The sequence below is a fragment of the Podarcis pityusensis genome (assembly GCF_964106645.2).
Source record: "Podarcis pityusensis genome assembly, chromosome: 3".
NCBI classification, from domain to species: domain Eukaryota; kingdom Metazoa; phylum Chordata; class Lepidosauria; order Squamata; family Lacertidae; genus Podarcis; species Podarcis pityusensis.
The window spans coordinates 22,727,004-22,749,399 of record NC_138026.1 but is presented as its reverse complement, the minus strand read 5'-3'; the positions used below and the strand labels follow the sequence as shown (position 1 = coordinate 22,749,399).

General features: G+C 40.2%; 1 protein-coding gene across 4 annotated transcripts in view; it reads right to left on the bottom strand.

Moving 5' to 3' along the window:
• CSMD1 (CUB and Sushi multiple domains 1) overlaps positions 1 to 22,396 on the bottom strand; it is a 940,367-nt gene that overhangs the window by 77,247 nt on the left and 840,724 nt on the right. For all 4 annotated transcript variants that reach the window (XM_080998891.1, XM_080998892.1, XM_080998893.1 and 1 more), the window contains 8 exons: positions 21,509 to 21,578; positions 19,642 to 19,758; positions 17,551 to 17,760; positions 13,531 to 13,719; positions 8,404 to 8,581; positions 5,471 to 5,616; positions 3,267 to 3,347; positions 900 to 1,013 (listed from right to left, as the gene is read on the bottom strand). In XM_080998891.1, coding sequence (XP_080855017.1) covers positions 900 to 1,013; positions 3,267 to 3,347; positions 5,471 to 5,616; positions 8,404 to 8,581; positions 13,531 to 13,719; positions 17,551 to 17,760; positions 19,642 to 19,758; positions 21,509 to 21,578 — 1,105 coding nt within the window. The remainder of the gene's footprint in view (positions 1 to 899; positions 1,014 to 3,266; positions 3,348 to 5,470; positions 5,617 to 8,403; positions 8,582 to 13,530; positions 13,720 to 17,550; positions 17,761 to 19,641; positions 19,759 to 21,508; positions 21,579 to 22,396) is intronic.

Below are 22,396 nucleotides of genomic sequence, written 5' to 3'. Positions count from 1 at the left end.
CCAGCAGGCAGCCAGAATCTGAAAACACGATGGCTGAAACTGCATCTTAAAAGAAAAGTTTGCATGGGGGTTGGGGGTGGAGGGTGTAGAATGGAAGGCCAAAGAACAAAATAAAGAATATCAAATGAAGCCTGGAGAATTCACACCAGAGTAATTAGGAACAATTGGCCATAAGACGCAAAGAAGCAAATGGCTGGTTTAATAGCCTTCATAGGTGTTCAGTGTGGTATTCAGCATATGTCGCTGAAGGGTGTTTAGGTCTACAGTGCAATACGCTACCAGTATCTTTGAAAGGAGAGACTACAGCACACACTGCATCCCACAACCTGTCACTGTTCAGTGCTCCATTTATCTGGTTTTGGTCCCCAAAGCTCATTAGAGCTGCAATTCTCCTGTCAATGGAATGTTGAGAAATCTCGCTTCCCAGCCTTTGTTTAGCTTTTCCTACTTCATTCACATAGCTCCCTCCCACACCCGCTCAGTGCCAAATTTTGTACTATTCACCCATTCCCACAGATAATTGTTTCTTCTTATTTCTTGCATCGCAAGCTCTTTTCTAGGTAATTTACAATCCTAGCAACCAAGTAACTTTGCATCCCTGCATTAAAATTATGGTTGCATACATAAACAGGTATATAAAAAGTGGTTTGTCCACCCCCACAGTCTGGTAAGATCGCTCTGTAAAACATTTGCTTTGGATTACAGGTCTGTACTGATATGCATGCTGGGATGCAGCTGGGATGTATTCTGAACATTCAAAACAGAAAACAAATTTCAACGTTTGGTCATAGCTTTTCATTCTTAATACTTCATTGGTTCAAAATAATTTTAAATATGAAACACAGTGAATGAAAACACCAGCATAATACCAATATATAATACCATTGATGCATACATACCTTCACAAGATGGAGGAGAACCATCAAACTGGAGTTGTGCTTTAAGCTTGCAGAACATCATGTCATTCCCAACCAATGTATAGCCAGGATGGCACTTGTACTTGGCAAAGTCACCTGAAATAATTTGTAATGCAGAAATGTAGACTGCACATTTATATCCCACGTTGGACAACAAAGTCTCAAGGCAGTGTTCATTTTTTTAAAAAAATACAACAATATAAAAAGTTTTTAAAATAAGCTTGCTTTTCAAAGCCTAACTAAAACAGCAGATAAAAGCAAATGAAAATATTTTGTAAGATGTCTGAGAAGAGAGGTCCATGGGTTGGTTACTATGACCAAAAAATGTGTGTGTGTGAGGGGGGGTGGAGGGAGGGAGAAAATACACAAAACACATCAAAATAGAAGGGCAATTGAATACAGTAAAACAGTACAGGAAATCAGAGTATGAAAATTTTTTTATCAAGGATGATATACAGAAAATTTGACCAATTATCTATGTGAAGAAGAAGTGAGGGAAATAATATTGCAGTCATGACTGAAAATTCAGTTTTACTTATGCCATATGTTTACAGTTGTGTTTGAATGAAACAATGAGAACAGACTTCAAACATATAGGGTAGGATGCAGACTAACTTAGAATCACAATTACTGCCCACAAAAACGGATGTGACAAGTCAGCCATGACTATCTTTTCATATTGATTTCAATGGGACTTTAGTGATGGATTTAAAATGGATGCCACTCATTAGATTAAAAGAATTTCTGATCGCCAAACACTCCAGAATGACAGCTAAACAGTACGCTCTTGCTTTTTAATCTTATTTTTCCTGCTGAAATACATGTCCCTAGTGAAACAGTTTGGCAAAACGTTTGTTCTGTTCCTTATACTTCCTCTGCACTAAAGTGTCTGCACAACCTTTAAGAAAGCTCTCTTAACAGCTATCTGTGCTTCCTCCCACTAACTCCCCCCGCCAAGAACTTTTCTCTTCTTTCACCCACCCACACATTGTGTACGAGTCCCAAGCCTGGCACTGCACAAACGTTCACATGTAAATGTTTTAGCAATAATTATTGGAGTCTTTGGCAAGGCCAAATGCCTACCGAAGACAGGGAGAAAGAAAAAGAGATTTGTTTTCGAAGAGTGGGAGTGATTTAGGGTGTTGTTTGGCATTAGTTACTTTTTCACAAGATTGTCCAAGGGCTGCCCCCTTTATTTTCTTCTTCTTTTCCCCCCATTTTATAATGAAGCCACAGCTTAACTGCAGAGTGCCTGACAAATGTGGTTGCCATGCGCTGGGGAAACTGCGCCTTGTGAATGTTCCAGCTTGTTGGCCTTGCATTCTTACTGGAGTAGCAGCATTCCCAGGACTTTAGTAGACTCATTTCCCATGAATGAAGCAACAATGCTGCTGAGTGCTCTGTTGCCAAGCTATGGCTTCATTTCAAAAGCAGAAAGACTGAAGAAAAGAAAGGCATGTTCTCTGATCACATCATAAAACAGTTGATTAAAATAATGCAATCATGCCCCCCCAACTCAATTTTCAGATAGATTCTCCCCCCCCCCAAATGTCCCAGGATTTCTCTGTCCACCTTCATTTCTGTTCAAAGGTCAGGCAAATGTAGGAGTTTTGTGCAGCCCAACTCAGACCTCTTGCAAAATCCATGTGTTAGAAATAATCGAACTGACTGATAGTGTATCTGCAGTTGCCAGCCACTGGTGCTTTTGAATTACTACACTCTGCTGAAGTAATGCACTACTCAAAGGAGCCTTCTCCAAGCGGCTGACCTCTGTAAATGTTAGACTACGACTCCCATCAGTGCCAGCCATCATGGCTGTTTTGGTGGTAGGGTTGAGGAAGGTTGGAGTCAAAGGCATATGGAAGGTACCAGGTTGACAAAGGCTGGCTGCAAGGAGCATCAACCTCTTTCCCAAAAAATGTTTAACTGGGATGGAGGACAAGACTGTTACGGGCTGTTAGCCAAGATACCTACATTCTACCTCCACTGAATATATATGAATTCAGAGGCATTCACTGAATAAGCCTCTGAATATGAACTGCTGGGAAACACAAGTTGGGAGAGTGTTGTCGTGCTCAGGTCCGGCTTACTGGCTTCCCATAGGGATCTGGCTGGATTCGGTAGGCAACTGGCCCGATCCAGCAGGCACTTTTACTCTTATGCAACAGCAATGCACATTTCAGAAGATTTGTTAAATTTAACCTATGACTACTACAAATAAATTTACTCAAATAAATAAATTTCACCCAACACTAATTCAAACAAATCGCATTCAGGAATACCACCAACATCATCTGTGTAAAAGTCTGGACAGAGAACTGATGTATCAACGGAAGGAAAAATTATCACCTATTTCAAAATCGTCATCTTCTGTAAGCAATTCAGCTTGTGGAACTGTTGGCGGAGGCTGGCACTTCTTCAGCTGATATGCTACAAAATCAAAGCAAAATTGCATTAGTATCTCTTTGATAACAAAGCCTCATTACAAGCTGGCAGTTGTGAAACTGTCCTCAAGCTGGTTCACATGTCACATTGAACAACTGTTTATTTTAAACTATGCTTTAACGTGAATAAGCAGTGCGGTGGCGCATGCTGCTCAAAAGTTTGCAAGTCCCTCCTTCCCTCTCCCCTGCTAAGCTTTAGCGGCATCAGGGAGGAAACAAAATTGAGGCTGATTTTGTGTTACATGGAAAACAGCACTCAGCTTGGTCGCTCCAAACAAACTATGACTGGGAAGCCGGAAAGAAACCTATGGTTTAATAAGGTGTGCAACACGGGCACAGCGGAAGGCTTGGAAGCCAAGCGAAAGCTCTTATTCATAGCTTGCTGAGAATATGAATCAACGTTCCTAAATGGAGTGGCACTGCTACTTCCATAAATGCATGCCTTTATGTCAAAGAGCATGCTGGTCAGTAATCACACAAAGTTGGAGTTAGCTCTTTATTACTGAAAATATGATATCCACAGTTTTGGCTGAGTGCCAGGCCTAATGAGCACAGTAACTCATTCCTGGTGGTACTTCCTACATGAAAGCAAGTTGCTGAGACTGAAAGTTCCCACCTCCCCACAACTGTCTAGGTCTCCTCCTCTCCAGGGATATTTCCAAGAAATCAGAGACTGCACAGGTGTGCAGCCAATCTCTTTTCTGCTCTTTTCATGCCTCTCCTGGTTCTGGGAGATGGGGGGACGGGGAGCTTGTCACAACAAGAGTTGGAGATATCCGTGACTCTTCACCAGCCTGACTCATCTGAGCCTCTTGACCTCCCTCCTTGCCTGCTTCAGCTTCTTGACTTCTCTCTGCCACAGACTCTCCCAGCTCACTAAGCCCTGTTACCACTTCAACGTCCAACACCACCTCTTCCCAGTCTTCTTCCTCTGACCACTCATCATCATTCCACCACCACTCCCTGGGCTCTAAGCCTTCTTCCCTTGGTTCTCCCACCATTCCTTTGCGTCCAACCAGTCCATGACACTTTGCACAAATCTCAATAAGTATTTAAAAAAATCGTTTGGGAACTGTGCTTGACTACACAACCAACATACCATGCCATAACCACTAGCATGGCTTGTGTCTGACTGGAGCCTTTGCAACAGATCCAAGCTGAGAGCAAGTTATCACAGCCTACAGCTACTGAGCTGGAGCCATTGCAACAACTCTAACTAGTTACAGCTGGGTCAGCAGATTCACTGTAGCAGTGGGGCAGTATCAGCATGTTTGCAGCTCATACCCTAAACCAGGGATGGGGAACCTGTAGTCCTGCAGAGGTTGTTGGATTACAAGTCCCATGATCCTTATCCACTGGCTACACTTGCTCGGGCTGATGGGAGTTGGAGGCCACAGTTTCTGCAGCATTTCCCTAAGGCAAATGGCTTTTCAGTTTCTGAGACACAGGCCTTCAATGTGAAATGAAGAACAATTCCCCTGTATGTCATGCACACTTACTTCCCTTCTTCATTTCCTTTCGCCTTTCTTTGCCTAAGTATTTTACAGCTAGAAGTCTCACTACTTTCTTTAAAATCAAAGGCCACCCCCCTGCCCCTTTTCCAGGGAATAAGTGTGTGACAAAATGAAAACGAATCAAAATAATCCTAAATAAACATATGCTATTTAACCTTCCACTCTCCGGGTCTCTGACTCTTTAACTATATAACTAGACACTGAAAGAGTTTCAAAGTTCCAAGTGGAAAAATGTCTCGTGTCTCTAAGCAGCTAAAATATTCTCAACGGGAGATTAGGATACCACTGGGTTTTCTTAACACCAGAAAGTCCTTAGGACTTAGAGAGGAGTGCATGGCCAGGGTTAAGTGGGCCAGAATTTTTTCCCATTAAAATATTAAAAAACCAAGTAACTCAATATTAAATATTTAACACTCATTTGGCTGTGGATAATAAAGACTGTTACTCTAGAGGTTTTTATTAAATGAAAATATCATGCCAATTAAACCAGTCTAATTTATTTTAACATCAGTAGGCAGAAAATATCCCTTTAAAGCTCCACACGCGGCCTCTATCTCACAGGCACGATTTGTAAAATGAGAAGAGGAGAACTGACCATGAAAATTGAGAACAAAGAACCCTCCAGTGGAGAAGTCACTGTGAAACTTGAGAAGGACTTGATTGCTTGAGCTATAAGCTGTCTCAAGAGCTGTATTCCCGCTGAACACTCCCAGCTGAGGAGAATTTTGGTCTGGCCCATCCCTAGGGACCAAGAGAAAAGAGAAGTGTCAGCAAAAGCCTGTAATTAAGGTTTAAATTAACTCTGTTTTCTCTTGATGGTAGCCTTAAATCTTCAAGAAGGCAGGTTAATCCTAACAATTGTAGCATAGTAATTCATTTGCATGCAAATCTAGGAAGGTGATTAAGTACATTCCTGCCAATGTGAAAAGCTTGACCTTTTAGGAGAAGCTGGAAAAGCTATGTAAGTAATATTTGTACTAAAGAAGGTTCAGTACTGTATAGTTTGCCATGAGGTCACCTGAGGTGCTTCATTCTATTGTTATATATAGAAATATATATATGGGTATTTCATATAGGTGCTGTTCTTTAATCACTTTACTAGTCACTGAAAACTCAGCCTTGACATTATATGTTTGATGTCAGCCAATGAAACAAATGTCAGTGCCATACTTAGTGAAAGAGAGAAATAAAAACCGCATTTTCAACAGGAGAAATAATTCATTTCAAAACAAAATATGGCATTACACTATTCTTCTATGTGTATAAAATGATTTTTCTTCCCAAATTATTTTTTAAAGTAATACGTGATTCTGAATTTCAGCTACCATAATTAAAAGGGTTTTGCTGCTACTTGCAAAAGTATAACAATTTTTGCCATTCTTCTAGCAGGGTTAATGACACTATGAACAACACCATTTAATGACACTATTGCTTTACGCTGCCACACAAAAGCTGGCAACTTTTCAAATTAGTAAGCATCTGGGCTATGAAGCATCTGGTTTCCCAGGAACAAGGGACGTTTCTAGTCCACTTGAAAAACATTCCCAAAATTTTACTAATGCCTTTATTAATGAAAAAGCTGTTTTGGTCAGTGAGTTGCCTTTGGTGGAGCAGATATGAAGATGTCACTTTAAAGAATAGTTCTTTATCAACCAAAAGATCAACAGCTTTTTAGTGCAAAAGACATAAGCTGTTTAGACCTTCCCAGTGGTTCTAATCTTTTTGATACCAACTCAGGAAAAGGGCGGTATGTAGTTCAAAGGAGGACTGACTGGCCCATCTGCTATATAATCCTTCTCAAAATATGTACTGTGAGAAAAACAGGGATCTGAAAAATTCAACACGTTTTTTTCCCCAAGCAGGCATCTCTGAATGGCAGTGGCATTTCTAGGACTCAGCATTTGGGCTAGCAGATGGATGGGAAAACATTTGCCTCTGGGAAGAGAATGGCCCCAGTGGCTCCCCTCACAACTGAAAGCATTGTTAATTTAAATTGCTAACACAACGAAATGTGGCATTTTGATCATAGCTGGTTAGGCATATACAATTATGCAATGAATATATTTTTGAATTTGTAGCCCATTCCTATCCAGTCAGCTGGGGACAGGTATAACAGTAGAATGAAAGTGCAAAATGTCCCATAAAATTATTTTCAAATCCAATATATTGTAATGGACACCTACTACTTGTTCCAATATTACTGGCATTTCCATATTTCTCCAACACGTGCTCAAAAAGAAAGGCATTAGCAGGCAGAGCTAGTATGCATGAAATTTGTTGGTCCACCGACATAATTACTGTCCATCAGAGTAGCCCTGTAAGCAGCTGCACTTTAGCTATTCCTGTGCTATTCAGGTAAGGTACAAATTGTGCCCCCACAGTATTTCAAAATGCTATTCAGGAAATATACCCAATTATTACTAAAAATATTTTTACTCCACCTTCCCCCCGCCCCAAGACTTCAAGGCAGCTATCAACAGTTAATAGCTAATAACAGTTAACAGACAATAACATTAAAACAACACCACAAAAATTAAGAGCAGCAAAGATTAAAACAATTTAAAAAATAAAAAGTAAAGCTGCTTTCAGGTGTTCTGGTGAACCAATGTCTATATAATTAAGTGGAAGTCCACTAATGAGATAGCAAGTTCCAGAGCCTGGAGAGAAGGCCCTCTCCTTGGTTACAATCAGATGTATTTCAGAATTTGTTGGGACATGCAGACTCCATAAGACTCCATTGGTAGTCTTAATAAGGAGGCAGGCTCATTTATAAAAGGTCACCCCTTCAAATGTCCTGAAGCCATACCACAAAGAGCTTTAAAGCTGCATCATCAGCACTTTGAACTGGGCCCAGAAATGAACTGGAAGGCAATGCGGTAGTTTCAAAAAGGGAGTAAGCAGCTCCAGTTATCAACTTGGCTGCCTCAATTTGATTTGGACCAATAAAAGTTTCTGACCTCTTTTCAAAGATAGCTCTTGGTAGAGCATATTGCAGTAGTCCTGATGCGATATAAATAGGACATGTGTTACTATGTCCAGATCTGCAGGTACTAATTCAACAAGTTAGGCCCCCATCCCTGGATCAGAAGTTATCCTGTCTCTTGCCTTGTCAATTTTAATTTGTTTACTCATGTTTAGGCTGTGACTACCTCCGAGCGTCAGTTCAGACTCCCTGGACAAGGGTGAGAAAGAGAAATAGAACCGAGTGCTATTTCTCTTTCCACAAAATATGATGCAATCCTTTTTTTCTCAAGCAACTTCATGTGGGAAATGTTCCAGAATCAAAATAGAGCTTCACAGGCTGGCTTTCATGTTGGAGAGAAGACTCACCTTCTCACAGCCTCCCTGTGTTTCAAAACAGATCTTTCAAGCTGGATAGAAACTTGCTAGCCAACAAATTCTGCTCTGTATACAAACTAACTAACTAACTAATACACATGCACACATGAACACCAACAGTTCAATTATTCTGGATTGAGGCGAAGTTCAGATTGATCAAAGCCTTTACGGTAATAAAAGTTCACATACCAAACTGCAATGTAGTCATTCACTAGTTCTGTTTGGAGTAAGGTGAAATTGATATAGATTCCATGGCCCTGGGGCACAGTAATAAGCCACGTACAATCTTTTGAATTTGGATATTCATCTGGAAATCCTGGGGAGTACACAGTACCATTTTCAGATGTTACATTATAGCCACAAGGAGCTGAAAAGGAAAGGAATGGGAGTGTTAAAAAGTAAGGATGCATGGTTAAGCCAGGACAGTGATTTGTCTTACGTTTAAGACTGTGAGGGGAGAGACTCCATCAGGCAAGGCCTACTTCCACCTGCCTTGCCCCACCCTCTGGTCTCTGCTCTTCAATTTGTACTGTATTATTTTATGTACTGTGGCTTGCCGTTGTTTTATTGATTATAGTTTAGAAATTATTTATTGTAACTGTTGAGTGGATTTCTGTTTAACTTTTATATGTTATTATTATTTAGTACTATTCTAATGATTGTTGAATGTTACTTTTTGATATAGGTTGCCTATTTTCAAGTTTTATTATCACATTTTTGTATTGCATTAGATTGTTATAAGATGTACATTTTTTGTTTCTTCAGCTTGTATTGTAAGATAGAAAGACAGTATACAAATTAAACAATGATGATGATGGCATAGTAGAGTTCAAAAAAGCAAATTCACATGGTTGGTTACCTTTCAGTAATAAGCCTATACAGTGGTGCCCCGCAAGACGAATGCCTCGCAAGACGGAAAACCCGCTAGACGAAAGGGTTTTCCGTTTTTGAGTTGCTTCGCAGGACGAATTTCCCTATGGGCTTGCTTCGCAAGACGAAAATGTCTTGCAAGTCTTGAGATTTTTTTTTCGCTTCCCCCCCCCCTTTATCTAATCTGCTAAGCCTTTAATAGCCTTTAATAGCCTTTTAGCAGCTAATCCCCTAAGCCTTTAAGCCTTTAATAGCCGCTAAACCGCTAATAGCGCTAATCCGTTAAGCCGCTAATAGGGTTGCTTCGCAAGACGAAAAAACCGCTAGACGAAGACTCTCGCGGAACGGATTAATTTCGTCTTGCGAGGCACCACTGTACCATCTTCTGTGGGGGGTGGGGACAGTGCAGGTGAGCATGTTGATGGATCATGAACTGAGGGCACATGACTACACCTGTACCCTCCACAGAACAGTGCTCAGGAAATGCTGCTGCAACTACAGTCAAACCTCGGTTGTTAAACATAATCCGTTCCGGAAGCCCATTTGGCTTCCAAAATGTTCAACAACCGAGGTGTGGCTTCTGATCAGCTGCAGGAGCTTCCTGCACTTATGTGGAAGCCGCGTCAGATGTTAGGCTTCCGAAAAACGTTTGAAAACCGGAGCATTTACCGTATTTTTTGCTCTGTAAGACTCACTTTTTCCCTCCTAAAAAGTAAGGGGAAATGTTTGTGCGTCTTATGGAGCGAATGCAGGCTGTGCAGCTATTCCAGAAGCCAGAACAACAAGAGGGATTGCTGCTTTCACTGCGCAGTGATCCCTCTTGCTGTTCTGGCTTCTGAGATTCAGAATATTTTTTTTCTTGTTTTCCTCCTCCAAAAACTAGGTGTGTCTTGTGGTCTGGTGCGTCTTATAGAGCGAAAAATACGGTACTTCTGGGTTTGGGGTGTTCGGGAGCCAAAGCATTTCAAAACGGAGGCGTTCGGGAGCTGAGGTTTGACTCATTATCATCAGCTAATGCTCCTTCTTTAATCTAGTGCCAGATGTTTTGGACTACAACTCCTTTCAGCTGTGCCAGTCCAATAGCATCAGGTGAGAGGCCAAAGAGGCAGAAGGAATGCCATCCCTAAATCTTCAAGCTACAGGGTTGGCTTTTACAAAACTCTAATCTTCTAAAAGGGAAAAGCCTAGGAGAGTTGAATTGGAGACAGAGGCTCCAAAGTCCAACTATTGTCAAAGCAAGTTGCCACAAGGAGCTCCCCAAGCTTCCTTGGTTTGTGAACTGCTTTGTGGGACTACAACAAAATACCTTTTTTAAAAATAGCACAAATAGATTCAACCCACCATATTCTTCCTTTTGATCAAATCCCACTGATAAATCTGCTTCTAATTGGAAGTGCATCCAATTGTGCAGAAGAATGTGATGAATCATGTGATTATTCCTCCTCAAAGAAAGGGATAAAGAATCAATTGAATTGGGTAACATCTTCTGCCCTGCAATGTCACTTTCCCGTTTCTTGTGATCCCTGTAGTCACAACTCCCTTCCCATTTTATCCACTTAACAATAGGGTCAGGTCAATTAACAATGAGTATACGTGACTTGATTCTACAGACTGACTCTCCTCTTGTTGGACTTGACTGTGAGAGGTGGAAAAGAAGCTGAAATATGTCTTACTATATTTCTCAATGTTTAGCACACAAAATGCTTACTTCCTCTTCCGTGAGCATGCTCAAAATAACAATGTAAGGAGGCAATTTAACTATTTGAAACTATTTAAACATCCTAGTTAATATGGGGAGGTAGTAGCTTTTTCTTCATTAAGAACCTGGCCTAAAGCTGATTGATCTTTTTTGCCAAAACGCAATACAGCTCAAAGGAAATTTTGCAGATGTTAAGTGTATGACAGTAGTTTTACTTGCTGAGTTACTCTACATTCATGAAAATGACTTCCCTTCATTGAACACATTGGAGGTTTGAATAAATAAATAAAAAACTTGTCCAGTTACCATTCTAGTCACTCTAAGGCTGCAATCTGAATCATCCTTTTGAGGAGGGGGTGTTGTGCAGCTGAAAAAGACTTTGGATCTTTTAGATGCAAGCCTTTTCTGACCCTTCCCAAGAAGCCCCAAAACTGCTTACTATTTGACAGTACCATGTCAGAGTTTTGACACTGGTTGGTCAGAACCTCAGACCTTTCTGTGGCATCAGGAAGCAGGGAATCCGATAGCGGATCTCCCTCTTTAACACTGGAGCTCTTTCTCGCATGTTGTAGATCCATATAATTTTGCAAGCCCATGGGCCACTCCCCAGGCCCCTGGACTAGGACTGCAGTTTATAACACCAAGTGTTGGAAGGAAAGGGTAGGAAATATTTAAACTGCTTTTTTATTTTTAAAGAAGCTCTACAGTCATTAGATGCTTTCTTGACTAGTACCTGAGAAAGCCCACAGAGTACTGCACATTCAAGTAACAGCTATTAACATTGTGTAAAGTCAATAAATCAGTTCAATGGCAATCAGGAGATTCCAGTTAAACATTTGGGCCAGAGAGAGCAGGAGCATGGAAATTGTTTTGGTCCTATATTTATGGAAAGCTTCTGGCCTCCTGCTCCCAATGTCAAACTCTGCATGGGAGGGACACTGAGATCCTACACAAATATTAATGTAGTCTTTGCTTCCCCAGTACAAATAGGCTATTATGGACATGGGAAAAACAAACAAAAGGCCTGACACTGCTTTTTAATTTATAATAAACAACATGGTTTCACATCTGTCAGGTTTTCAATGTTTCTCCCCTCATTTCAAAATAGGTGATAAAAATATTTTAGCTCATCTGTATGCAGCTGTCACAGCAATAATGTCTTTAACACGGAAAGTTGTATAGCGCCTCCTAAAATCCTTTGGTAATTACTATAAAAATGAAGACCAATTATCAAAAGACCAAAGTGGATGTTTTCCAAGAGAGACTCTAAAAACATCTGGAAGTTAGATAGCATGGAAACTGAACAACTACAGGTGTGTTGTTGTTTTTCACTTTCTGGGTGTGGTGCTTTTACAGATAGGAACCTGGATGTAACAGACAGATCCTCTGAGAAGCGCATCACTTGCTTCTACCTCCTCTGCTACTTACTCTCCCCTGTGCTAGTTATTTCTTTTCGTTTTCCAATTTATTTCTCATCAATTAAAAATGGGGTGTGGCACGAGCAAATTTTTATTCTGAAAGTGTAATCCACGGAAAATAGTTTGAGAATCACCGATAACCTATAGATCATTTTATTCATACACTTAAAAAAACAAACCACAATACAAATAATATAGTCACTACTAGCAGCTTTGAAAAAAGTTGTATTTGATTTGATGTCTAGGCATGATGCAACTTAGTATGCAGGTTCCCATCTGGCTCTTTTGCATGACAAAGGAAGATGATATTGGTCATTTTCATTGTTCTGCTTTTGTCAAGGATATCCATTTACGGACGTGAGAAAGTTATTTTAATTATAGCATTTCAGTATAATTAATTGAAATTCTAGGCAAGGCACAGAATAATTCGCTCTTTTCCCTCTATGTATAATGTGCAAAATTTCAAAGTAATTTGAGGTGATTCAGAGTGAAAGAACTGAAATATGTGGCTGAGTTATAAACTACATTTAAAATATAAACAGGGCAACACAGTACCGCTTTATAAATTTATATACCCAGATGCACAAAGGGCAGGCCAACCAACATTGCAAACTGTGATATATATTTGAATAACTACTGCAGGCAAATAATTGAACACAGGGGGCTTCAACACAAAGAAACATGTGCAAGGAAGTTATCTGAAAACTGCTAAAATCTGCAGATCAGTTGTTTGGCGGGGAGAGGGTGAGAAGGGGTGTTGAAGCAGCTGAGAGGCAATATTTTAGCATTTACTGAAAAAGTTTGTGTGTAGCCTTGGCTTTTGAACCAAAGAGGGTGGATTCTGTTCTTAGGACACATTTGTACACGCAGTTCACTCAACCAGTTTGGAAATCCATGCATGAAACAGCATAATTTTTTGAGGGTTCAAGACACCTTCAGAAATCCTCGAACATTGTTAGGTCTAGTGGAGGAAATACTTCCCCATGTGCTACAGGTGTGGCCAGGTAGGCGAAAGGAAGAGGATTTGGAGGCTGATGGAGAAATGTGAGAAAGGGGAGTTGTTTACCTAATTATGTCATCTGGGATATGAAGGAGTTCAATGTGTAATAAACCAAGCTGTTCCCCAATTTTGGAGAGGAGCACCTTGGTTTCTTGAGCCCAGTTATGAACTGAAGTGGTGCGTGGATGTTGGAACATCTCTATTAGTGGTCGATATCATTTTCAGCCCTCATGCATAGGGTTTTCTGCAATTTTCCATCTCATTTCATTGAATATATAATGTCGAGAGAATACTAAGAGTCAACTATTATTACAATGAGCAAAATTTACCTTCACATTTTGGAAAGGGGTAGTTCCAGTTCCTGTTGATCCCATGGTGGCAAGTGAGAACAGAAGGACCAATCAATACATATCCTGGATAGCACTCAAAAGATATTGATTGGCCCACGCTGTAATCGGAATTAATGATATATCCATTGAAAAACGGAGGAGGATCTGGACAATTTTGTAATTCATATGCTGCAAGAAAAAGAAATGTGGGACAATTTTTTTAAAGTAACAGTTACACTGGTTCAGAATCGAAAGGGAGAAAAATGCTTGGATGATGATTCCCTATATTCAACATTGCAGGTAACCAGCTCAAGTTTTTTCCTTATTGGCAAAGGCAGGAAATGTTTTGAAAATAGTATATTTTAAGACAAGGCTCCTCCTCCTCATAAGGCAAATTATATACAATAAGCATCAGGAATTTGTAGTATATAGTTAAGGTCTGTGACAGCAATATTTCTGTTCAACCCAACAGATGCCACCTAGCTGGAACTATTTTACTGCATTTCATATGTTCACTATGTTGACTTGCAAGTTTTAGAGTAAAAAGTTTAAATAGTCATCGTACAACTACTCCTCTATTAGAGAAGCATGTTTTTTTTTTACAGAAACATAGCAGTTATCTGATAAACATCTGCATTGCTGCAGGCTTCAGGTTTGCTGCTGTTCTCCCCACCCCACCCCCAGATAAAAACATATTAACCCAATGTCTGCTTGCTGTTAATATCTTGTTGCTAATGCTTCAGTTTGTTCAGTTTTCACCCAGTAATGCTGTATTAGGACAGGCGCATCACCGAATCACAGTTTTGACCTCTGTAAAGGCATGTAAATCGAAGACATGATATATAAATCAAATGAATGACTTGACTTATAAATCAGTGCCGAGACACACAAAAAATGAGCAACATGATTTATAGATAGCTTCATGACTTGTTAATTAGCCCCATATTATATAAATCATGTTCAAAGCTTGAAAATTCACCACCTTACTTACAAATCAATGCAACACCGTCTTGCAGTACAATGCAAGCCATTCACATATTAGATAAATCAATGGAAGGCTTTCCTCTCTGGTATACTGCATTTCCTTAAGTACTGAAGAGCACTGCGTAAATGCCAGAACCGTAATTCTCTCCCTGTCGCACCATGAAGGTTCTCCAATAGTCATTTATTGGCAACATAACCACCTAGAATGCCTGACAATGCAGGCTAATCAAAGTCTATCACACTCTTGCGCGATAATTCTCAAACTGTGCAACAAGATGTGGTGATGATCACCACCTTAGATGGTTTTAAAAGGAGGTTGCATAGATTCATGGAGTGAACACTAATAGTGGCTGCAACTACTAATCATGATGGTTATATGGAAGTTCCAGGTACAGAGGCAGCATGCCACTAAATCAGCGGTTCTCAACCTGTGAGTCCTCAGATGTTGTTGGACCACAACCTCCATCATCCCCGAGCTCTGGCCTCGCTAGTCCAACAACATATGGGGACCCACAGGTTGAGAACCGCTGCACTAAATGCTAGTGCTGGGGTGCATGGAACAACTGGTAATATTGCTTTCATGTCCTCCTTGTGGGCTCCTTGAGACAACTGATTGGCCTGGATACTGAACTGGATGAACCTTGGTCCAATCAAGCAGGACTGTCCTTGTGTTTTTACACAAGAATGCTGATGATGCAAATTATAAAGAAACAATTAAGCGTTATTCACTGTTTTTTGAAATTGCTTTTTATGGAAGCAATAATCCAATTACCTATGTTCACAGCTTTTCAAAGAATGATCAGCCTGCCCTTTATCATTCCACTACACATTCTCTCCCCCCCCCTTTCATCCATAAACCCATATAGAAGGATGAAAGGAGACACCAGGACAACACGACAACTGGTTGCCGAAAAGCAAGAACGAGGAGGAAAAAACTTGCAATGCAGCCAGATGGGTGGAGTATAAATAATATTATTATTATTAAATGCAGAACATGTTGGGGCATGTGCAGAGTGCCCATTCAACATACCAGCAGAGAGTGTCAGTGAAACAGAAAAACACCATACAGTTCTAGGTAGAGTCAGTCCCTTTACTGGTAGCATAAAGCCATTCCACACCTTGTAGGTTACATACAGTTGTAATTCACATTCCTTCCAACAGAATACAGTCTCCTTGCAACATTCCAACACAGACTAGGCTCTGACCAAGAGCAGCGGCTAAGAACAAACTTGCTTCAAACACAAGTGTATTTATACTTTAGATTGAGCTGACTAACTCTCACATGCTTAACTAGTTGCAGGTGCAGGACAAGCACACCCCAAATTAACGAGCACACCTAACTTAACCCTTTCTTGTCCTTTTTTCTCAGCATGCATAAAGCCCTTATGAATTAACAGAACATAGAATGCCCTTGGCCTTGAAGAAGGTAGGTCTCAAGGAGTTTGGCATTTTTATTCATTTCAGTAAATTCTCCAATTGCAGCCAGCTTGAAGTTAGCATAGAGAGTAAGAGTGGAGGAATGAATGAGGCTGTACTATACAAAAAGGGGTGGGGGTGGAGAGACACACACAGAGAGAAACAACACAAGAGGAAGTATCAAAATGGTTTGGATAAAATAATAACGAACTTTAATGAAATGGTAAATTGCCCAACATGATTCAGGGGGAAACTACCTCAGGAATTTGGCAAAAATAACTAATCATAATTCAAGTAACAGAAAAAAATCATAATACAAACTTTATGCACCAACTGTAATCAAACATACTATTTTTTTTTTAAAAAAGACACCAACACACCTTATAAAACATGGAACGTGCATTGGTAAAAGTACCCCTCAACCCATGCTAATTATAAAACAAAAATTATTATTATTATTTATCATTATTTGTTGTATATTATATAGTGAAAGGTAAAGGACCCCTGGACGGTTAAGTCCAGTCAAAGGTGGTGGAGTGAGCTCCTGTTGCTCTATCCCAGATCCTTCCAACCTAGCAGTTCGAAAGCACGCGAGTGCAAGTAAAGAAATAGGTACCCTGTGACAGGAAGGTAAATGCCATTTCCGTGCACTCTGGTTTCTGTCACGGTGTTCCGTTGCGCCAGAAGCGGTTTAGTCATGCTGGCCACATGACCTGTAAAGCTGTCTGTGGACAAATGCCGGCTCCCTCAGCCTGAAAGCAAGATGAGCGCCACGATTCCACTTAACCGTCCAGGGGTTCTTTACCTTTTTTACCCTTTACCTTTGTATACTGAAAGCACAGAAATACAACTAAAAGGCTAAAAACACAGCAAATGCAAAAAGAAGGACAAAAGGTCCCACTTCACTAAAAGAGGCTGTGATGCCATCCTTCAAATTAAGAGCCAAAAGCCTGGGAAATCAGAACACATAAGCTTTGACTTGGGACCCAGATGAGCTTAAAAATGTTTATTACATTTATTTCCATTCAAAACTTTCCCCAGTTACACACTTATCCTCCGAAAAATACTGTGGCTTTCTAACTATGTCCATACCAATACTGGCCACAATCCAGAGAAGGCTAAAAACACTCTAGTTTCCTTTCCAATCATTGGGCATTAAGCAAACTGCTAATAAATGAACACATCACAAAAACATATATTTCTAGCGTTGAGAATTATGAAATGTTTAATAGGACATTTATTGTCCAGACCAGTTCACATTTTAAATAAAATAATATAAATACAAAGCACCAAGGCAAAATGGAAAAACTGCCACAGAACAAATTCCAACATGCATAAACCTAACAAGCCCAAGGGAAGAAAAAAAGAGAAAGAGGTCTTCACCTGGCAATGAAAAGAAAACAGGTATAGAACCAGGAAAGCTTCCCCAGGGAGGAAATTCTACAGACAATGGGCCACAACAACAAAAGAGACTCGCTGGGAACCAGTCACCTGACGGCATGCAAACCTAAGAGAAGGGGCTGAGAATATGATCTTAACACTCTGTCAGATTTACATAGGAGAAGACAATTATTTAAGTCCTCAAATTATAGAATTAAGGTTATGTCACCGGTCGCTCACCTTGATATACAAGTTTAAATCCTTGCCTATTTTCCGAGTGATCACTGTAAAAATGGATGAGAGTTTCATGCGTTGTGCTTAATAAAGATGGCGGGAGGTCTGTTCCACTGAACTGGCCAATCATAGAACTAGTGTGATATGGACCATTCTGGATTTCAAGGAAGTCATGGTTAGCTTCGGTGGAGAAGTTCAGAAACTGTATATGTGCCCCTGTATGGGGAAAAATGTAATAAAAATGATATTACCTATCAGTCCTGTTGTAACCACAGCACTGGGGCATACTGCTCTGTAGAGTCCCCCCAACCACCAGAAATGGATTTCCAGAAGAGGCGTAAAACCACTGCTCCATGAGCAGAACTACGTACAGTGGTACCTCGGGTTACATACGCTTCAGGTTACATACGCTTCAGGTTACAGACTCCACTAACCCAGAAATAGTAGCTCAGGTTAAGAACTTTGCTTCAGGATGAGAACAGAAATCGTGCTCCGGCGGCGCGGCAGCAGCGGGAAGCCCCATTAGCTGAAGTGGTGCTTCAGGTTAAGAACAGTTTCAGGTTAAGTACGAACCTCCGGAACGAATTAAGTACTTAACTCGAAGTACCACTGTAGTAATCAGAAAATGGAAGCTACGATGCAAGCTCATGTGTTTTGCAAATGGGACCCCTAATAAAAGCTGTCCAGGAGACAGATAATGTTGTAAAATATATATATCACAAAAGGAATCCATACTGCAACATGGGTACCTTTTATAACCATACAGTTTCTATTATCCACAAAGTAATTAGTGTCTAACCTCTATACAAATCCCTAAAATACGAGCAGGGTATTATTTTAAAAACAAGCTTAATTATTAAGAACCTGACATTATAGCTGGATTTATAATAACCAAACTGATTAATTTAACTAATTAGCTGAGCACATAATATTATCTTTACTTAGTGTATTATATTACATAAATCCATGTAAGGAAGGAAAGCTGTTAATACATAAAATAAATGAATACCTAGCTAAGTGTTCAACAACAGGCCAATTTTAATTAGCTAACAGTGCTATACATGTCTACTCAGAAGTAAGCCCTGTTTAATTGTACAAGGCTTACTGCCACAGCTACATGTGTATACAGCCAAAATCTCATAAGTTGCTATTTTTTTTTTAATAGTGAGAAATTGTATTTTCATTTTGTTCCAGACTCCTATCTTTCTTCCAATGGACTATTTATCTGCAAGAATCACACCATCCTAATTATTATCTATCCTAAGATGCTTTCCCTTAAAGACACAGCTGCAATTTGCTAATGAGCCCAAGAAGGTTGTAAACAAGTTCTAGCTACCCATGAAATTATTTGGATAAGAAGCGTTTGGGACTTTTCAATCTAGTTTGTGATGATAAACATATAGCCTTATTATCTTCTCCTCATGAATAATGTATAGATTACCAGGAAACACATCTGAAGAAAAGGGAAAGGAATGCAAAGTGAGTAGCCTGGCCTCTTGTTAGAGGACTGAGAAAGGACAGATCAAATTGAGTTAGGTGTTGAGTGTTTTATTTCGAGCCACCATTCCAACTTAAAACTACTCAGAATGAGGCAGAGAGATTTCACAAACAATGCTTTTTTACTAAAAGTAAATGTTGGACCTGATCCATCCATCCCTCCCTAGACTTAACATCAGACATGCAAACAACTCTCCCTGTATTGAGCCCTGCTGGTGGAATAGGGGGCGGTGACTGTGGAGGACTCCTGTATGAGAAAAAAGAAGTAGCAAGTGGGTGGAGAATAGATGGGGATTTCCAATTTCAATCATAAAACTGTTTTTTCTCTGGATAAAGCAACACACAAAAGCAGCGGCTATATTATTGTTATACTGTTTACCTTTCCACAATGTGCCCATGGCCAATGTACAATGTGCCAATGTATGAAGCCTATATAGATCTATCTATGTGTCTAGATAGATAGACAGACAGACAAGAAGAAATATGTGGCAGTCATTGTTTTGGAAGTTAGGGAACTGCCAGAGAGATCAAAAATTCTATGGTTGAGCTGAAATGTATCAACATCATCATCATCATCATCATCATCATCAAGATTCTTACCATATCCAACAGGCAATAATATCTTCCACACGCAGCCCAGGTTACTGGGATAGTTTCCTGGGAACCCTGGGCTCAGTATCACTCCAGCCATATTTGTCAGTGTCCCACCACATTTGGCTATTGAAAATAAAATAAAATAATGCTATTATATTTCATGGTTTATTGAATGATGTATTACTTATGCAATGTTCATGTAACTGAAGAGCACTACATTGTACACTTGAACCAACACAGAGCACTACATTGTACACAGAAGGCTCTTATCTGAACAGGCTTCCCCATTCACTTTGACAGCTCTACAGCTGAGGGCAGCATTTGACATTGAAGTTAATGGAGAAACCTCTATAGGTAAAAAGACTCCTTTGGGCAAGTCTGCTCCAGCAAGAAATCACTAACCACAGCATACACCCATTGGTACGTCCAGGCATCATATGAAGTGTAGAATGACCCCTTATAAGTTTCAATTATAAAACGGCCATCCATACATTACATTGACAGGTCAGAAAATATTCTTCGCATGTCACTTTATATTCTGAACACTGAAATTATACTGGTTTCTATATGATTCAAGCATGACAAAGGGGTGATTTAATTATTTCTCTCTCTTTTGCATTAATCTGCACATTTTATTTTAAATTATTCAGCTCACATACGTAAGATAACGGTTCAAATATCACCTTAGGCACAAGGTTATCTTAGGCAAATCACCAACACTGTCAAAATCCCCACTACTCTTCTGCAATATGTAGACGGTAATACTGGCTCGATCAATTATAAGGTGTTCTTATAACCCAGGGGTGAGGACACGGGTGGCGCTGTGGTCTAAACCACTGAAGGAATCAGAAGGTTGGCGGTTCGAATCCCCGCAATGGGGTGAGCTCCCGTTGTTCGGTCCCAGCTCCTGCAAACCTAGCAGTTCGAAAGCATGCCAGTGCAGGTAGATAAATAGATACCGCTCTGGTGGGAAGGTAAATGGCGTTTCCGTGCGCTGCTCTGGTTTCGCCAGAAGCGGCTTAGTCATGCTGGCAACATGACACGGAAAAACTGTCTGCGGACAAACGCCAGCTCCTTTGGCCAGTAAAGCGAGATGAGCACTGCAACCCCAGAGTCGTTCATGACTGGACTTAACTGTCAGGGGTCCTTTACCTTTTTTTATACCAGGGGTGGCTAGACTATGGTGCACTAGATGTTGTTGAACTACAACTCCCATCGTCCCTGGCCAATGAGCCATGCTGCTGGGGATTCTGAGACTTATCATTCAGCAGCAGGTTCTATGAGTCTGTTATGTACTGAGTTGAATAGGATCCAAAATGCAGCAGTCTGATGGGTCCTAGAACAATAGGATCCAGAATGCAGCAGTTTGATTGGTCTGCAGGAGCCACCCAATCCAGCTCCAGGTGGAAGTAAAATCCGCAACCTGATTGGCCTACAGGAGAATCCCGGAATTAGCCAATCATGTGGGGCCCATTGTGTAAATAGTGTATATAAAGCAGACATTTGGGAGAACTTCCATTCCTCCTCACTACTATGAGCTGAATAAAGAGCATGAAATCCACACTCGACCCCAAGTATATTTCAGAATCAATATGTTAATTCACATTTTAATTCAACAGGGGAAGGTGTACTAAATAAAAAGCATGTATATGAAAGGGAAAGTCGAGACATGAGAAAAGGAGAAACCTTTTCCTTAATTCTGGATAATCAGGGTCAATGGTTCGAGGATACCATCTGATAGGTGTAAAAGCGACATTTTCCAGTCAAATAGGCTAGATATCAGCAGATACAAACTGCAGCTGCTAATTAACACTTTGGTTTTGTACTTATGTCATTCTTAATAACACATGGTTCAAAAAGTATGCATGCATACCTATACATAGAGGAGAAGGGTAGTTCCAACGGCGAACTGTTCCAGGCATACAAGAAATATGAGAGCGCCCCTAAAATAAAATAAAAAATAATGATTCATCATTGTCCTCTGTTTCTCCAGCTTTCCCCTGGCAATTTAGCATAATTATTCTAAGGAGAAAACACCAGCGTTGCTAGTGAAATCCTTTTGCCAATTACTCTCCCCCTGCACTTTACTACCAATGACAGTTTTCTAATTAAGGTTAAACAAAAGACTACTGCAATAATTAGAATTCCTTTTAAAATGGGAAATGAGTTGTGCCACATGTCTTAAGAAACTGTTTCAAAACCACTGTTCTGAACTCAATTATTGCATAGGTTTGCAGAGCAATGTAACATCCTCATTTGCATTCTTCACCATGCTACCAAAGGATGGGATTTATTTCAAGATCAGACAATGGTTCGGTGTAGAAAGAGATTTTTTAAAAGACTGCTCTCCCTTTTTTCAGTGGAGAGCGCAGAACAGGATTGTGCCATAATGTCTTAACTATAGTGCCAAATCAATGTAATGTACATGGTTTCAATTCCAGAATTAGTGAAATTATAGTTTGGCTAGGATTTTTTTTAAAAAAAACCTCTCTCGTCAAATTCATACAGAGAGTGCGGAATTAAATCAAATGTAATCTATACCCAAGTTATTCTCAATATGGATAAACTTTCAAAGGAACACGTGTGCTGTGGCTGCAATCCAACAGTTAGCTCAACTCTCCTTCCTAGGAGTTGAACTAGATGACCTGCAGGGACTCTTCCAGCTCCAGAATTCTGTGATTCTACGAACCAAAACCCACTGAGATAAACAGGAATGCCAGCTTGACTCCACGACCATGGGTGCCATGCAGCGTGCATGGTC